The sequence below is a fragment of the Salminus brasiliensis genome, chromosome 22 (genome assembly GCF_030463535.1).
Source record: "Salminus brasiliensis chromosome 22, fSalBra1.hap2, whole genome shotgun sequence".
Classification (NCBI taxonomy): Eukaryota; Metazoa; Chordata; class Actinopteri; order Characiformes; family Bryconidae; genus Salminus; species Salminus brasiliensis.
The window spans coordinates 24396528-24414554 of NC_132899.1; the positions used below are offsets into that span (position 1 = coordinate 24396528).

Consider the following 18027-nt stretch of genomic DNA (forward strand, 5'->3'; position numbering starts at 1 on the left):
AGGCCTTTGGGGTTGAAAGGGTTAATGAGCCAGAAAAAAAAAGAATAATAATTAAGCGACAAAATATATGACAAAGTTGAGAATGTCTTGCCTCTTCTACAAAATTACCATCTATGATAGATTAGCTTTTTTCTACAAATTAAAAATCAAAATAGTAAAATAGTAATCACTGCACACTTACTGGAAAAGCAGTCATAAAACAACAACAATCACTGCTAAAGAAACGAACGCTTTTAGATCTCGAATGCTAGGCCAGAGCACTGGGCCTTCACTGACCTGAGGGCTTTATCTACAGTAGCACAACATAGCACACAAAAGGCTGCAGCAGCAGACGGAGAGGAAATCCAGCCGGCTCCAGCATCAACAGCAGAGAGGAAGGCAGTGTTGTGCCTCTGCAGCCTCCCGCACTTGAGGGATAACCTGCTTCTCTTGTCTCCAAGAGACAAAGTCTCAACAGCTCCTCGCGGCTTATCATCATTAAACCAAAATAAATCTCTGAAGGAACTGTAGACACAGGCGTCTATATAAACACGCTCAGGCGTCTCAAAAAACCTGGTGAATTCCCAGCAAGAGAAAACATTAAGACACCTGTGTTATTTCTCAGGGAGCTACACTACATGTCAGCGAATACCAGAATCAATGCCGATCGATGAAGTTCCCTACCTGAAAAAACGGAAACCCAACACAGACTTGAAGGAGCACTTCTACTGCGACCCAAAGGATACAGATGCAGCTTCTATTCACTTTAACTATGTAGGCCATAAAATCAACAGTACTGTATTAAGTAGAGTTCACTAAGAGTCCAACGGAACAATTCATACAACTAGATAGCAGCTTGCAGGACTTAAAGGGAAGTTCATTTTATTCTACATCTGAGGCACTTTAGAAACTTACTAAAACTTTCTTTATAAGCCACCCTCTTACTATAACACTGGCCCATTTGATCCAGGATTCAAGTAGGAAATTTCAACTGGAGCGCCTCCACAACTCAGAAAGTTGGGAATGCCTCACCCACCCTGAGTTCAAAATGCAAGACGGCTGCCCCGCACATCAACAGTAATAAAAGCTGCAGTATTATACAGTTCATCAGCACTTGTGTCTATATATAGTTCAATAGTTTAATAATAATAGTAAAACTAATATGCGTTTTCTCCACATCATACACAAAATGAGTCTCAGAATTATTCACCCCCTGAATAGAATCCCTCATAAGAGCACACATCTCCAAATTAAATGGCGAACAAAGTTGTGTCATTAGTTGCATCAGGTGTGATTAAGACAGCAAAGGCACTAAAATGTTCCTACACTGTTAAAAGTATAGTTTAAAACTGTGCAGGAATCTCTTAAAGTGCTTTGAGAAACCTCTAATAAAAGTTATTTTAGAAGAAACAAGTTCTATGAAAGGGTTCTCTACAGTTTTAAACTGAACAACCTCTAAAAGTTCTACATGGATCTTATACTTTTAACATGGTGCAGATACAGCAGGCGTAGTTTGCTAGTTTAGAGTTAAAGGAGCACTCGTTGTGCTACCTGGACGTGCCACAAAGAGAAAGCTATCCCCGGCTGCCACCAGATTCCTGAGGAGGCAGGTGGTCAAAAACCCTTGAGTGACTGAAAAAGAGCTGCAGCAAGATTTGGTGGCAGCAGGCACTGAGGTTACAGCTTGCACAGTAAAGCACATACTAAACAGTGACGGTCTCCATGGTTGTACACCTTTACTGACCCAAAAGCACAAGAAGTCAGCTCCAATAAATAAGCCACAGCAGTTTTCTGTGAGAAGAGATTCTGTTCTGTGGAGGGATTCATCACCTTTTCTGGCCTATGGATCAGCAGTAGGCTAAAATAAAGCTTGGGTGTCATTAGACTTTTTAATAGGACAATGATTCCAAGTATACCTCAAAGTCCACTACGGTTTGGTTTCAGAAGAAGTCCCGGAAGATTCTGGAGTGGCCATCACACGCACCTGACTTGAACCCCATCAAAAATCTTTAGTGGGATTTGAACCCAAGAGTATTAGTGAACTGGAGGCCACTGCTCTCGAGGAATGGGCTAAGATTCCTCAGGAACAATGCCAGAAGCTGGTGTCTTGCTATGCATCACGTTTGCAGCAGGTCATAACAGTAAAGAGGGTCTCTATTAAGTACTAATGAACAATTCTGCGACTACAGTCGGCATTGACAGTTGTATAATGTGTGGAATTTGGAGAAAGCACTTGTTCTATTAGTTGAGAAGTGTTGGGTGCACTGCTACTCAGCATTCCTAATATGGGAATGACACAGACTCCAGCATGATGCATGGCCATACGCTCCCTTACGTCTTTTACATGCATATGTGCCATGACGGCATGTGTAGGCAAAATCCGAGTAAGTGTGCATGTGTGTGTGTGTGCGCGCATGTGACACAGGGGGAGGATCTGCCCGAGCAGTCCAGCAGATGAGCCCGCCTCCTCTGAGCCGAGCCTCCATCTGGAGGAGAAACACACCCTGGTGACTCGTCCACACCTCAGACCTACAGACACACGCCGCGTGCGTGCGTGCCCACACACAATTCATGAGTAATCACAGTGCCAGTGTCTACACACACACACACACACACACACACACACACACACACACACACACACACACACACACACACACAAATAGAGGTCGACACACATACATATTTACCATCAAAGCCACAGAGTGGCCATATTTGGCTTGCCTAAGTGGCTCATCCTTGCAAATTAACACCCAAGTTCTGTTTACATTAAAATAGGGGTTCTTATGTAATTCAGATTAGTCTGAGGAAAGCAGGGACGATACAAAGTAAACAAACAAGGCTGAGATTTGGTTTCCGACCCGCAGAGATCACACAGCCTGGACAGCAGGTTTCAGTCATCCGGACACCCAGTGAATCCATATTTAGCGATTAACGTGCTATTTGTGAGCAAAGAAAAATCAGGTTAGGTGTTGAATTTTGTTTCTGCTGCTCGGCTCCTGTGAGCGCAGATAGATTTTTCAGCCATGTCACAGTTCCTGCACGGCACACATTCCCTCTTTTCATCTTTCTCCTTTCTAGTTCCGAAAGCCAAACTAAGCCGAGAGCCACCTCTGGCTCGCTGCCAGCACAGTGTTTTCATGGGCCGAGGAAAGCTCAGGGAGGTGACGTTCAACTACAGACCAACAGTGCCCTCCACTGGAGGAAAGCAGACTATTAGGAACTACAGCCTCCTCTCCGTTTATGCTTAGAGAGACACGATACCACTATGTTATGATACCATAGGCTTCTCTGTGGTCTACACCTCCCAGAAGCTTCTGCTAGGCAAGCAATAAAGTGAGTCAGAAGCTACTATCACACGGATATCAGATGCAACGATGACTCCAGTGTCCTCCCCCCGCTATCAAACTTAGTTCCTGAACGTAAACCCTGCTGCTTTAAGACTTGTGATGAAGCAAGGTTTCACAGTCTATTTACAGTTCTATTATAGGTGTGGGTTACTCCGTTTTCCATCCAGTGTTAGCCACAGGCCAAAACTTGACTTGTACTAGAGGAAAAGGCTCTTTGTATTTCTCTATTTTGGCTCCGAGACAGACCAACTGAATTGGCCTGTCTAGTTAGAACAACATCCTGTATAAACAGGGAGAAAGAAACTTTGGCATCCTTCATTCAAATCTGGGCTAAGAGCTCAAACTCCAAAGCTTCAGAATCCACCTCTACGCTAACAGAAACAGAGTCTGACGCATTGTCTTAACAGCAAGCCGTGTTCAAATGTAGTATCACCTCTTTAAACAACACTTTCAGGATGACTACACTGGAAACGCCAAGTCGCCCATTAGCTCGAAACTTTATCTACATATTAAGAGCGTGTTTTATCTTTACATTTAACTGCAACAATGGTAGCTCAAAGCACATGACAGAAAAATGGACTGGCCTACATTCTCATCATATATTTGTGGCATAACATAAACCAATCTTTATGAAAGCTTGTTGATCTAGTGCCAGTATTTGTATGCGATATGATGCCACGAGAAAAAAAGAAACAGGGCGTTTGTCAAAAACGGCATGTTGCACCCTGCTACATCATGCTCGGTCAGTCATGGTGGATAAAGCCTGATTGACTACAATGGAAGTGTCTTGGTATTGTTGTAAACACTCACTTGCAGTATGAGAGAATCATGTAGGGTAGTTCAAACCCATTAATAAAAAGAAGCAAAAAACAATTACACTAGCAGGAAAAGGCTACATTTACATTACTAGGCTAAAGAGTTTTTTTTTTGCCTTAATGTGACATAGATCAGATTTTTTTTTGACTGTGTGGACAGGTCAAATGCGAGTCATTGTTATATGTGGTCCTACATCAGACACATATCCGACTTGGGCATGTGGCATGAATGTCAATGGTCAGATAGGATGTCTTTGGGCCAGTATGCATGAGCTTAGAGTCATCAGCCAGCTCTAGTGTCACACAGCAGTATGATCACAACAGATTATGCTTACAATTCCTATTGTTTGTTCATGAATAACTAATACAGTTTACGACAGTTTTCTTTCACAACAAACAGAAAATCATTTGTGCATTAGTTGTTTTTCAGCTAATGTGTTTTTTGAGCTGGGTTATACAAACACTTTACATTACGGTGACAAAATCAGCACAAGCAAGTACTGTAAAAGCACAGCAAGGGTTAAATCTGAAGACTAGGACATTTGACCAATTACTCCCCTCAGCCAGCCTCTTGCTTTTACAAAACAATGCTTTCTACTGGTCAGGATTTGTCAGCATAATGAAGTGTGCATCTAAAAACCTGTGTGCTGCACCAAAACTATGTGAAATGAAATACAACTAATGCTTAGGAAACAACAGGAATCACGAGAGTAATCTGTTGCATGAATTCTGTTCCTTGACAAGCATGTACGCAACTGGGAGTTGGCACTGCAGCCCAGCATAACAAGAGTTCACATGCATAAACGTACCATTATGTGCATGCGTGCCGTCTCAGAGACAGATCTGTTCACGTTACAGATACAGGTCACTTACATTTCTGAATGTGAACCATCAAGATGGCCAAATCCAATCTGAATAAAAAAAGTGAACTAAAATAAAATCAGAACTGATTAATGGCTTATAATGCGAACGTAGCCAAAAGTAGCAGCTCAAAATAAAGGATACGTATTAAGTAATTTATAGCACTGCAGAGTAACCTACCCTCTTAGTACATACAACATTGTTCAGTCACAGATAAAATGCTTCTGAATAAAGTGCAACTGCAAATGTATTTGAGTAGAAGTGAATGTATTATCATTTGAAAACTAAAGTATCAAATCCATCAATATATATTACTGAATTATGTGTAACTGTATAGGTAACTAGTTACAAGCCACCACTGCTAATAGGGGTGTAAATAGGGGTGCACAATTCTTCATCAAACAATTCTGTTGGGAAATATGACAATATTTTAATCATAATATGCCTTCTGACCATTTTGTGAAGATCAACTGACCAACTGCACATTTCATTATATAGAGTGTAACTACCTGTATTAGCTGTATAATCACTGTACTGTGTTTTTAAGAAACTGCTGCTACAGTTGAATTTTGCATTTTGCCTGCATGTGAAAACATTGCGATAAATATTGTGCATCATAAAATTTGAAATACTGTGATATAATATTGTTACCATAATGCTACAAAAAATAAGTAAGTAAATAACAAAATAAATAAATAACGCAATACAGCATTATAATTTTACTTCGGCTGGATGAAAGATTTTTGAATATACTGTGAATTATTACAGGAACATAAAATCCCCTATACTCTAATCACCTACTACATCTCAAGTGGGACAGCACAACACTGGGGAAAAACTGACATAGGAACATATATTTTTCGGTGACATATATTGCAATATTTAAACACTTCAGCACATTTTCACCAATTCTTCATCACATTGCAATGTAAGTAAATGATCCAACATGTCGTGACATTAATAACGCAATCCGTATATACAAGATATGACTAAAATATACTATATTAGTATATTATGTGGGTAGATATGTTGTGGAAAATTGCAAGATGTTTAATTCAATTTGCCTTACTGGACACTGCACATCCTGCGATGTGACTATTGCACACACACACACACATTGCAGTGACGACGCTGAAATGAAATATTGTGCTGCCCTAATCTCAAGCTCTCTCCCTTTTCTATTTGCTGTGGCTGTTTATAATCTGATCCGCAATATTACCCATTATTAGCTTTTTGAAGTGAAATAATACACAGAAATAACAAGATCCTGCCCCTGACAATTAGAGAGGCTGTGGCTGTTTAGGATCCGATCAGCATCTGTTCCGCTGGGACTGATGAGACTATACTGCAGACAGTTAGGGTTACACACAACCTTCAACAGTAAGATCTGGCGTCCCAGAACCACTCCCCACCAGGCTTACTCACAACCTCAATACCACTACATCAACTGCATACACACCAAGCAGCCTATATCTCAGACCATACTACATTATTAATCACTCATACCCTTAAACCACCCAACCTCAGCACTGCTTATCCATACTCATTGACTAGATCCTCTCAGCTACTTTTGACAATTCCTTCACGGCTGCCCTTAGTTCGCCTCCTCTGAACCTATAATCCATTTAAACTTCTAAAAAATTGATAGTTAAATCACCATCTTCATTTTAATCCTTGGAAATGAATTGCATTTTTATACTCTTAATAGCTGAGTGAGCCACTCATAGGTCCACAAGTCCAAGAGGATCTCCTTAACAACCAGCACATCAGGTGTTTTTATCTGACACTAGGGCCTAGTTAAAGTGAAGAACACTGCAGACCCCTCTGACACAGCCAGATATGATGGACAGCTACAGCAGCCTCTTTGACATTGGCAGGAAAGTGTGCTTGTGCTTTCACCCAAAAAAAAACAAAAAAAAAAAAACAAGAAAGTGGCACACGGGTGTCCCTTAACTATGGTTAAAGGAATTTTCCAGGGTTTCTCTACCTAACGTCTGTCTGTCGTAATTACAATGCATTTCACTGCACTTAGCAGAAAAAGAACAGACAACCCGTGGACTCAAAACAAACTCAGAAAATATAGAAGCCAAAGGGCAGCCTGAAGCACTCTTTAATAAGTCTGGTTCTCATTTTGTATGAAAATCCACATACCCACAGTCATGGAGTCAGGCAGGCCAGGGGCAGCCAGTGCACTGGTAAAAGAGGCGTTCTGGGTTGGAGGGCTGGGCTCCATGCTGAGAGAAAGAGAGGAAAAAACAAACAAAGAAAAAAAACTAATTGCAGGTAATGATTAGCGGACCAGCAGGACAATCCTTGAGATGTGGCAAAATAGAGAAGGTACCTGAACTGTGCCTGAGCTTTCACTTTTTCAGTGTCAGTGGCAGAACTTGAGCTTTCCGCTTGCCCTTGAAATCCGATCATCTCAGCAGAGCTGGTATCTGAAAGGTAAAATCTGCTGATCACAATGATCCATACACTATTAAGAAGTAGCATTAACAGTATAGAGAGATTAAGGTAATATTGTTTGGGCACCCCACATTTATTACTTCTTATAAAACACATCACAGAACGTGGTTAGAGTGGATTCTGGGGAGTCGGTCATTTGGTTTTGCTCTTGACTGATGAACTAACTAATGTTTAAATTTTTCACAGTGCTGTATAATTTACATAATGAAATGCACCCAAAGGCACCATGTATCATCTAAATGATTTCTTTTCTAGCACGGACAGCAATCAGTACTGAGTGAGTAAGTCCAAAGTGACATAGTGTACTGTTCAAACCTTGTCTTGTGTATGGCTCTGCTGGGATGACCGGGATGAGCACGTCAGAGCTGTCATTGTCAGTCTCTGTAATGATCTGTCTGGGGCTCCATGTCGACACACTGGACAAGCTCCCGACTACGACCCTGAACGGAGAGACACAATCCGTGAGACAAAGAAAGTAGTTTCAGCTACAATCATGATTATACTGCCACGTGTTGTGATGTAATATTTATATCATATATTAAAACGTGAGTATTATTCCAGGGCTTCAGACTAACACGGCCCCATCCTCCAGGGTGCCAAAAAAAAAAAAAAAGGACCAAGATAAGTTTTTTTTTGTGTGTGTGTGTCTCTAAATGAAGTCATGGAACAATTACAATACAACAATTAACTGATAACTTCTGAGCTTCTGAGGGAGCACTGAAGGAAGGGGTGTCTTTGTTCTGCTGTTGAGTTCCAGAATTGACTATACTGTCATTTTCCAGAAACATATACAGCACCTTTACATAAGTATAATTCTATCGGGTGAAACTACATTTTGAAAATATGGTATAACTTTTTATACCATATATATAGCATTTTAATTTATGGTGTTGCTCTTACCAGTACTGGTCCTTATCTAGTCATAAATATATTAAATACACACAGTAAAGATAATCCAAACATCTGATGACGTTATGGCAGTCTACAAAATCAGAGCTGCACGATATTGGGGGAAAAACATTTAAATTGAATTTGAATTAAACAGTTTTTTTTCTGCAATACATATTGCGATATTAATAAATACAGGAATTATCACCAGATTCACCATATATCACCCAAATTATAATGGGAGGAAATAATCAGTCTCGTGCAGATATGTCATGGAAAATGAGAAAAGTATGACTTTTTCTTTTGCATCAAGCAGCAAATAAGTTAACATTGAATTAATTTTGCCTTATATGTATGGCATTGCATTCTCCATAGTGTAAATATTGTACATTGTCAAATTGTGATGCCAACGCTAAAACAATATATTGTGCAGCCCTATCAAAAAAAAAAATAGCAAAATCTTAAAAAAACAAAATCATTTTTATTTTAGGGTGGCTGACAGTTTCGGAAAAATGGTTTTGGAAAAAAATAAAAAGTTAGTTTGGAGCCCTGCACTTGTTCCCAATACTGATACTGAATTATCAGGCAATAGCAATAAAAAAGTTTTTAAATGCTTTAAATATCTGCTATAAAATAATCTGACCCTGAAGTGCCTTACTTGAAGATCAACTACTAATTCGTACGATCAATATTAGAACCAGTAACAGTAGCTTACATATCTGTAGTGTGAAATACAGTAGCAGTAATACTGATATGTAGTATCAGTGTTACGAATAAGCCCAACTGTTTCAATGTTAATCATTTATAACCTTAAGAACAACTTTTGAGAAGTAGTAATACAAGCAATTCAAAGCAGAAATGACTATAATAAGTAAAAGTAAATACAATATTAGACATTTTATACATTAAAGCAAGGAGCTTGAAGGGCTAGCTGACTCTGTGAGAGTGCACTTTGTAAATCTGATCCTAAAAATTCTACGATGAGAAATGAAAACTCTGCAAACTGAATTTTACTCCCAGCACAACTCTCAGTGTAAGTGTGTGTTGCACTTTTTAAGCATAACCTCACCTCAATCACATTTGAACAATATATACATTGATCAGACGCTCTAAACCAGAGCATTTAATGGTGTTACTGAGGTATTTGAATGAAGGGTCGCCACAGATCTCCTGTTCTTGTCTGGGTGGAATTGAAACCTAGTCTGCTGGGTGGATGGCAGAGGTGTTACCCACTACACTTTACCAATCACACAAAAACATCAGGCAAGTATGATCTGAAAACATGCCAAAGCCACTATGAACATTTAGCATTAAAATGTGACCATGGAAACAACTGTAACATTTTACAGTAAAAGTTTCTTTGTGAACCAAAATAAGACAAACTGGCATTTTATTTACAGACACAGCATAAATGAGTTGTAAGGAATTCCTAGCAAATACTTTGTGTGACTTATAGATATTAGGCTTAATTTCAATAAATCTATTGACAAATGCCACAGAAAGAGGTCAGTGGCTACAGTGTCAAGCGTGAACTGTAATTTCATTTTAAATTTTAAAAAATTATTTCAATTTAAAGAAATAGTTCAGGGAAATCCTAATCAACATATCTGCCATAAGCTTTTTAATTTTACAATAACTATGGAGACATTAAGTGATGCCAACAATGCTAACAAAATATATAGACTCACTTTTTTTATATAAGATTTAGTAAAATGGCATTGATGGATCCTATTAAACCATTTTAAGATAAAACTAGAACTACATTATCATTTGCATGCAGTTCCTCTAGATAGCAGAATTTCACTTTCGTACTGGACCACAGTTAGCAGAATAACACTACATACTGTTCTAAGGTAAAAGTGGCCCCACTTACTAAAAAGGCTGCCCCACCTTTCCGCGATGTGAAGAAGTTTGTCTGTACTTGTTATTTAGACTACAGTAAGTCATTCTGTGTTCCAAACCACATCGATTTGACTGAGCGAAACAAAAGACTGTATGATCTGGATGTGTTTGGAGTCGGTTGATAGATGTTTTAGGCCTGTCTTTACAAGTACAAGATGGTGACAGTCACCATCAGTCCGGTATTTGTTAGGACTGTTAGCCGTGTAGCTCTCATTCTAAACTACAGCAGCACACTTCAGATCAAACAGCTGATCGACTGCATCCTTGGCAAGTGAAGAATCATGTTCATATTTTTTTTTATCCTTTAAACCCACCATGTAAGCAACTGCTGGTGTTTATTTGCATATTCCTTCTCTGCTAGCTTAGCCAAACAGTCATAAAAATGGAAATCCTCAGCAGCTCTTATATGGGTAATTCAATTTCCAATAACCTATATTTGTAAATACTATTTACCTTTACTAGAGATGTTACAATTCATAAAACTCCAAATCAGCTTGACTCAATGGTGTCTCACTTCAATTTACAGTATATTTCAATACATCAATAAAAGTGTGTTATGGTAACAGGTTAAGGTTTCTATTTTAATATTATTACAACATTCAACATAAAAAGTGCCCTGATCTAACACTCCAGCCTCAAAGTAATATGCTAGCCCCAAGCTAGCAGTAATACAATACCATATTTTGTATTGTCTTATTGTTTACCTTGTTTGTTTCACAGCGCAGTTTCTTTCCAGGACCACATTTTAACGTTTTCATGGTTGTTTAATTAATGATAGCTCTTAACTCTTAATACCCCTATAAAATAATTCTATTGGCTCAAAACTCATAACAAACAAGTGTTATATTTCTTTTAACTACAAGGCTTATAGGATATGTGGGCTTACTGGGGGGCTAATAAAATAAAACTGCGTGAACTCACTGCTCTCCACCCACTGGGTCTTCCTGCGGCTCTAGCCGTCTCTTTCCATAAAAATCTTCATCATCATCTTCCTCGTTGTCAATGCTTTTGGTGTCAGGAAGAACTCCGTTCTGCGGAGGGGTTTCAGCCCAGCTGACGATGCCATGCTCCGGCTCTGGCAGCCCATTTTGGGAGGGCAGGGAATCAGGGGGCTCCAGAGCTTCCTCCGAGCTCATGCGTCCTGCCGCACTCTTCCTCGCGCTCCTCCCTATGTCCTCGCAGCCTTCCTCTTCGTCCTCCGCTCCCACATCCAAGTCATCATCAAATGAGATGATGTTGGTGATTTTCTTCTTCCGTCTGCGTTCCTTCCTCAAACCAGAGTCTTAAGGGTAAAAATAACAGAAACAAGAAGGCAAGGACGCTTAGCAAGACGGGTTCTTCCATACAGGAAGCAATAAGAGAATCACAGCACCCTGTCTGTCCAAAAGTCTCCAGACGCTAATGATAGCAACAGCTGTGTAAATAATGAAATCTCATAATACATGGGAGTTAACATAGTATTCTGACATGCAGACAAAATGCATATGTGGCAGCAGACTCTTAAAAGCTGCTATCCCATACTTAATTCAGTGTTTTGTATTCAGAAAGTGCAGCATTTCATCCAAATAAACAGTTGGCCAGTGCTCTTTAAGCACTGACAACAGCCATGAAATATCTTGTAAATCATATAACAAAATATATCAGGATATGATAACATATTGCCATATTGCCCCCCCCCCTATAATAATACATAAATCACACATAATGTCCTCGGTCAGCCTCAGATGTTCTTAATGATTTCCAGGTGTCCACAAACCTGTACACACAGACATGTAACCACCTCACAAAAATAAGACCACAAAAAAGAAAGGGGTATAAATCCCCCCAGTGCTGGACTGAGGAGCAGTAGAATAATGTCCTATGGGGGAATAAAATGAACCATCTAAGGCTTTTGGAATGTCTTGCAATGATAATGATGCACTCTGAGATGAGCTGAACTGCAGTTTGTGATCCAGAACTAATCGTCCAACATCAGTACCTGGCCTCACTACTGCTCTACTGCCACTACTGTGGCCTTCCCAGAAGAATACACTCACAGTTCTTTTTGGTTCCCAAAAGAATCCTGTTTGTGAAGGAGATGAGTGAGTATAGAGAATCTCACATAACGGAAATGTTCTGCAACCAACAGAGATGCGGTTCCCTGCAGTCCAAAAACAATCTATTTTGTGACGTCACTAAAATACGACCATTAACATGAAAAACACTGACATCATTTGAATCTACTGTGTCAAACCTTCATGATAGAAGGACCAACAGAAACACTCCAAAATTATTTGAATTCAAGTCTTTTTACACTGATTTCCATTATTGGTTAATTAATGGAGGGTTTTGCAGGAGAGTGAAAACAAATTCACCTATTCAACTTAGAGTAGTTCAGCACTGCTCATTCATGCTAAAGTTATGAGGAGTGTTTCAGTAAGGTCTGCATTTTGAACGAGGCATAGAGCAGAGCACTCAACAGAGCTGATATTACCAAAAAAAGGCTCAGAGGAAAAAGTAGAATGAACCTGATCCGTTCCTGTAACAAATCTAGCCTGAAAAACAGTGCAGGACTGTCTGCAGTTCCACAAAGCTTAGAGCAAAGTAGGTCACACCATTAACCATGAGAAAACCTCATGTGAGAAGGGTAGATTTGGGTGCAGTTAGCACAGGGCTGTGAGAAAAGAACAACAAGCAGAAAAAAACAACAACGTTTCACAGCCCTGCTAACTTTAAAAAGTTAATTACTCTAACAAGTAGATACAAATACTGAAAGTGGTCTTGAAAAACTAATCATGACTATTTATTATGAACCTTTCCACTTTCAAAATGTTTTTATACCACATTTTATTTACAACCATCCACTGAACAATTATTTTAGGGAGAATAAAAGTGGCATTGTGAAAAATCCTATTCTGCACCTTTATTTTTTTCTATAAATTTGTAAAATTTTCCCCCTATTCTCCCAATTTGGTAGTGCCAATTAACCCACCTGTACGTAACACTCCCTAGCACTAGCAATGCTCCCAACACTAGGAGGGTAAAGACTTAACACGTCTCCTCCGACACCTGTGAAGCCTGCCCGCTAATGCGGCATTGCTGGGGAGCCGACACACTCCGAGGAAAATGTTGGGTCCCCAGCTCCACTGCACCGGCTAACCGAAGCCTGTGCTGGCCAACATCGCTTAACAGTGATGAGTGGAGAGAGCACGACCAATTGCCCTGTCCCGGACTCCAGCCGCTGATGGCAAAGTGGCATGGCTCGGAATTTGAACTCGCAATCCTGGGACATCAAAGCACTGAGCTCAGAGCCCATGGCACCATTATTTTTAAAAGAGTAGATGTTGTTACTGCAGCAAAGGTCAGTGGCAGAGCAAACTCACCATTAATTCCTGTTTATTTCCTAAGAAGTGCTGGACAAACAGACGTCCACATATTTGGACATACAGTGTGAAACTAAAAACAGCCACACAAGTCCTGAGGATTTATACATGGCTCACACTTCAAGTCTTCACTCATACTGTATCTATTTACCATACATATTAGTTTTGTGGTAGTTAATAAATAATTCAACAACTGATGGTGGTCTCAATAACATTTTTAACTGAGGATGTCCTAATCTGATCCAGGTTGCAGTGTGGACCTGTTTCACAGCTAAACATGATAACCTGTAATATCTACAACAACCATGTTTCCACTGCAGGAGCTAGTAGCCTTACCACTAGACACAGTGGAAACCTAGGGACATCAACCTACTGGAGTTAACTTCTAAAACAGCCTACTACGTACCTGCAGACGTGCTGCGAGGCAGGACAGGCAGGGGGTCCGAGGGGCAGTCTGAGCGCGGACTAAAGCCGGGCACCACAGCCGTGGCTGTGCCGATCTCCCTCAGCAGTGTGCTGACGCCCTGGGCCGACTCCTTCCACAAGCTGCTCATGCCCTGTGTGCCCTCCTTCAGCAGGTGCGAGACGGCCGAGCCTGTGCGCGGCTGCCCGTTCAGGTCCGTGTTGTCAATGTTGATGGCGAACAGGATGGAGTTCAGGCCTGCTTCCACAAAGAGAACAGAGTGCTTTCATGCATGTCAAAAGATGTCCAGCGGGGACCAAAGACTAAACCAACCATTTAAACTCATTACTCTTTAATCCAAAGCTCAGTATCAGCACATCTTTACTGCAGTATTGCAATGTTAGAGTTAGAGGTAGCATTCTGGTTGCTTTCTGATAACCTGAAATCTTTCACAGATTTAATATTCAGTTAGAGGAACATATAAAATGCTATCACATTTAAACTACTTAAACCCTCTACTGAACATTTCTTAGTGCAAAACATTATTCTTATTCACCACTCAACATAAACACTACAAACCTATTGTAAATATTTACTAAACCAAGAAAATAATTCTAAAATAAATAAATAAATAAGACAAAGTAGGGCTGATTGATATGATAAAGCTATTATATATATATATATATATATATATAATATCAATATTTATAGATAATTTCATGATACACATATTTATCACGATTTGGATGCATCCGTAGCAGCAGTAGATTTATAATAACTGCTATTCAAATACTCTCCCATACTGAGTGCAGTGATGTGTATTTAAAATCTGCTGCACTTCATTTAATGAAACAGCACTAATTTTACTCTCTGCAATAAAATGTGCAGCTGGGCAGTGTTCTTCAAACACTGGTGATATCCATGATATTCGCTTGTATCACGATTCCAATCCGCCCCCAAGGCAAATACAAAAAAATAAATATCTTTTTCAGATGAATGATGTAGATGCTGCAAGCTTTTTTCCCCCCAAGAAATGAAATGGCAATGAAAGGTTCTGTTTTGCATTTTCTCACATTCTCATTTGGCGACAAACACAAAAAAGCAGAGGACATTTGTCAGCACGATCATTAGGTAGCTAGACAGCTTTCAGCTAACTGTCTGACAAACAAAGGTGTAAACACTCAACTTATTGTACTATTGAAAATAAATCCACTTACCTGCAGCCATTGTGGGTAGCATACTCGCCCTCTCCTCATCAAGAACAAAAGCCCACTCTTCATAGAAGGAACTGGAGACACACAATTATGGTTCAGTCAATTATCTTTCGCTTTACACCGGATCTACAAGGCTAATACAGCTAATAAGTAACACACTTATGTAGTTGTAAGAGCCCTGCTGTATGACCAGTTTCCATCTATGACATATGACAAAAGTGCCTTGTGTTTTGTCTGGAACTGTGGGTCACAGAGTCAGAGACCACTTAAACAAGTCTGGAAATTATCTAAAACTAACACAGTCTCAGTCACTCACCTCAACACTAAAAATAAACCACTGCATTTAACTAACTTACACTTGAGATGAGTATTTAACAGTTTGGATAAGCAGTGTTTATAGAGCTACATGGTGTGTTTTCTGATAACTATGTTAGCCTTGTAGCTCCAGTGACACACTGAAGAAGGACATCAGATGGCTAACACGTCTTTGGCTTTTGCTAGTGTTGCAATGTGGTCTTGTCTTGCCTGCAACATTAGTTTGACTCAGTCTAATTTCAGGCTCAAGGAAAGGAGGACTCTTTTTTTTTTTGAGACCAGTCAAGTCAGCCTTAAAATTAATACATCCTAATCAAATGACACAAAAGGCATCTGTATGTGTAAACATAGGAGAAAGACTAATGGTAACAGGTTCCTGCATGCTAGATATAGATTAACACGTGGATCAAGCGCGCTCTCTCTCTCATATATATATATATATATATATATATATATATATATATATATATATATATATATATATATATATATATATTTAGGCCAGAGAGATCATGTATGATAAAGGTATTGTCTCGGGTCTCGGTCTTGACTGCAACACTATTTCCACCAACAGGATTTTAACCATCTTAATCATATCTAAATTATAGATGAGTTAAATATAAATATAAGTTAAATATAACTTCTTAACTTCTTTTTACAGTATAGTACAAGTTACTACGGTAGAAATTTTATTCAAACTCGGCATCTCTGTACCTCCTACAATTAAACAAAGATAAATAAATAGTTTGTGTGTTCAACAATGTCATGTAATCCAATTTGACATTAATGAATGCAACAACAACTCCCAAGAGCACCTAGAAGAGCATCCTTCAAAAGCCCCCCAAACTGCAACCTGAGTTTTAGGTAATCTCCAAAAAGACTTGTTTAAGTAGATTCTGACATGGAGGAGTTTCCATGTGGTGTTGTGGGAAATCTATCCATGTGGACTATTAGCACATGGGTATAAAGAACCAGAAAGTACCGATTATGACCATTTTTAATAAAATACAGCTCATGCCTTTAAGCCAACAATGTTCACTGTATTTATTATAACAATTAAACAGAACTAGAAAACAGACACACACTCTTTACTACAGGTTCTAGCAGTTCTCCACTACGCTCTGCCTTTCTTCATGTTTCTGATTCTGGAAATTCTTTTACATATCTTACTGCAAACCTTTTTAAGTGAAGGGATGATTTCTATCACAGGATTTATCCATTAATGTCGATTAGTTCTTACAGGTTAAGTGTCTGATTGAGGGGTACCTGAGACGAGTGCGGTCGGCCAGCAGCATGTGGAGGTAACGCTCCAGAGAGTGTTCGTTTAGGGCACAGCGGAGCCAGGCCCGGCCGCGACCCAGCTCAGACCAGATGTTCCGCAGAGAGTAGAAGCGCTGCAGCTCATGGCGGTTCAGGTGTTCCTTCACGTAGAACCAGAAGGTCAACTCTGTAAAACACAGCAGCGGAAACAACGTTAAACACAGTTTTAAGCTTGTTACGAATAGCATTGGTTTTTAAAAGGCATAGGTCTATAAAGATCAGAAAAAATGACTTCACTACAAACATTTGAGACAAACTGATAGTAGTTTTCTGTTCCTCATTGTGCCAGCTACACAAAACTCTCCATGGGAGGTCATCTGGGTCATAAGACAAATCAACAGTCTTTGATCTGATTATTTTTAAACAGTAAATTTGCAACAACAAAAAAAAAAAGATCTGAGATAGAGATGCTCTCAGTTTCACGCATGATAACAAGGAAAATAGGGGGCCCAATTTAAAAAATAAAAAAAAAACCCTGAGAAATGTGCAGAACTAAACTTTGTGGCAAGCCCAAGGGATTTGATGTAAAAAAAAATTAAAAAAAAAAAGCTAGAAAGCAGCTTTACCACAGAAAATGAATGCCAGTAGCCTTCAAGAACCATGTAAAAGTGTTAATGGACCATTATCTCTTAATCTTCACTGCAGTGTTTCCACAGCAATGCTAACAACTGACCTAATATCTCTCATTTCAAAAGACCTTTTTAAATTTCAGAGGCGTAAAGACAGAAAGAAAAAAAGCCAGAAACGTCTCCAGTAAAATCTCAGAAGCAGGTTTTTCTGATGACACCAGTTATGCTGACCAAATGTAAGACAGCTAAACGAGGATGTCAACAAAAAATTTTCCCCGCAGCACAACTCAAAAATCACTCTGAACTATTGTGCATTGATAAGTGGTATCATTCTTAGTCCTGCTGTTGCTTTTTAAAACCTCAAAACCACAGCAGGTGTTGGGAGTAAACCTCAGAGACAGTCTGTTTCTCTTTTCTGCCCTTTTTTCACGGCGCTTGTTGCATAACCATCTGGTTTCAGAAACAGTCTCGGCACCTGCTTTCCCTGTATGGGCCCTCTGAAGCATCTGTTTCCTCTATGGACAGCCCACAGCACTATACCTACTCTCTGTTACTAAGGACACCTCTGAGGCGTTGCCTCCCA

General features: G+C 39.6%; 1 protein-coding gene across 1 annotated transcript in view; it reads right to left on the reverse strand.

Moving 5' to 3' along the window:
* snx29 (sorting nexin 29) overlaps nt 1-18027 on the reverse strand; it is a 164471-nt gene that overhangs the window by 140842 nt on the left and 5602 nt on the right. Inside the window, exons 5-11 of the mRNA XM_072667776.1 lie at nt 16822-17002; nt 15244-15314; nt 14030-14284; nt 11183-11543; nt 7787-7911; nt 7347-7443; nt 7157-7239 (exon numbers count right to left, since the gene is read on the reverse strand). Coding sequence (XP_072523877.1) covers nt 7157-7239; nt 7347-7443; nt 7787-7911; nt 11183-11543; nt 14030-14284; nt 15244-15314; nt 16822-17002 — 1173 coding nt within the window. The remainder of the gene's footprint in view (nt 1-7156; nt 7240-7346; nt 7444-7786; nt 7912-11182; nt 11544-14029; nt 14285-15243; nt 15315-16821; nt 17003-18027) is intronic.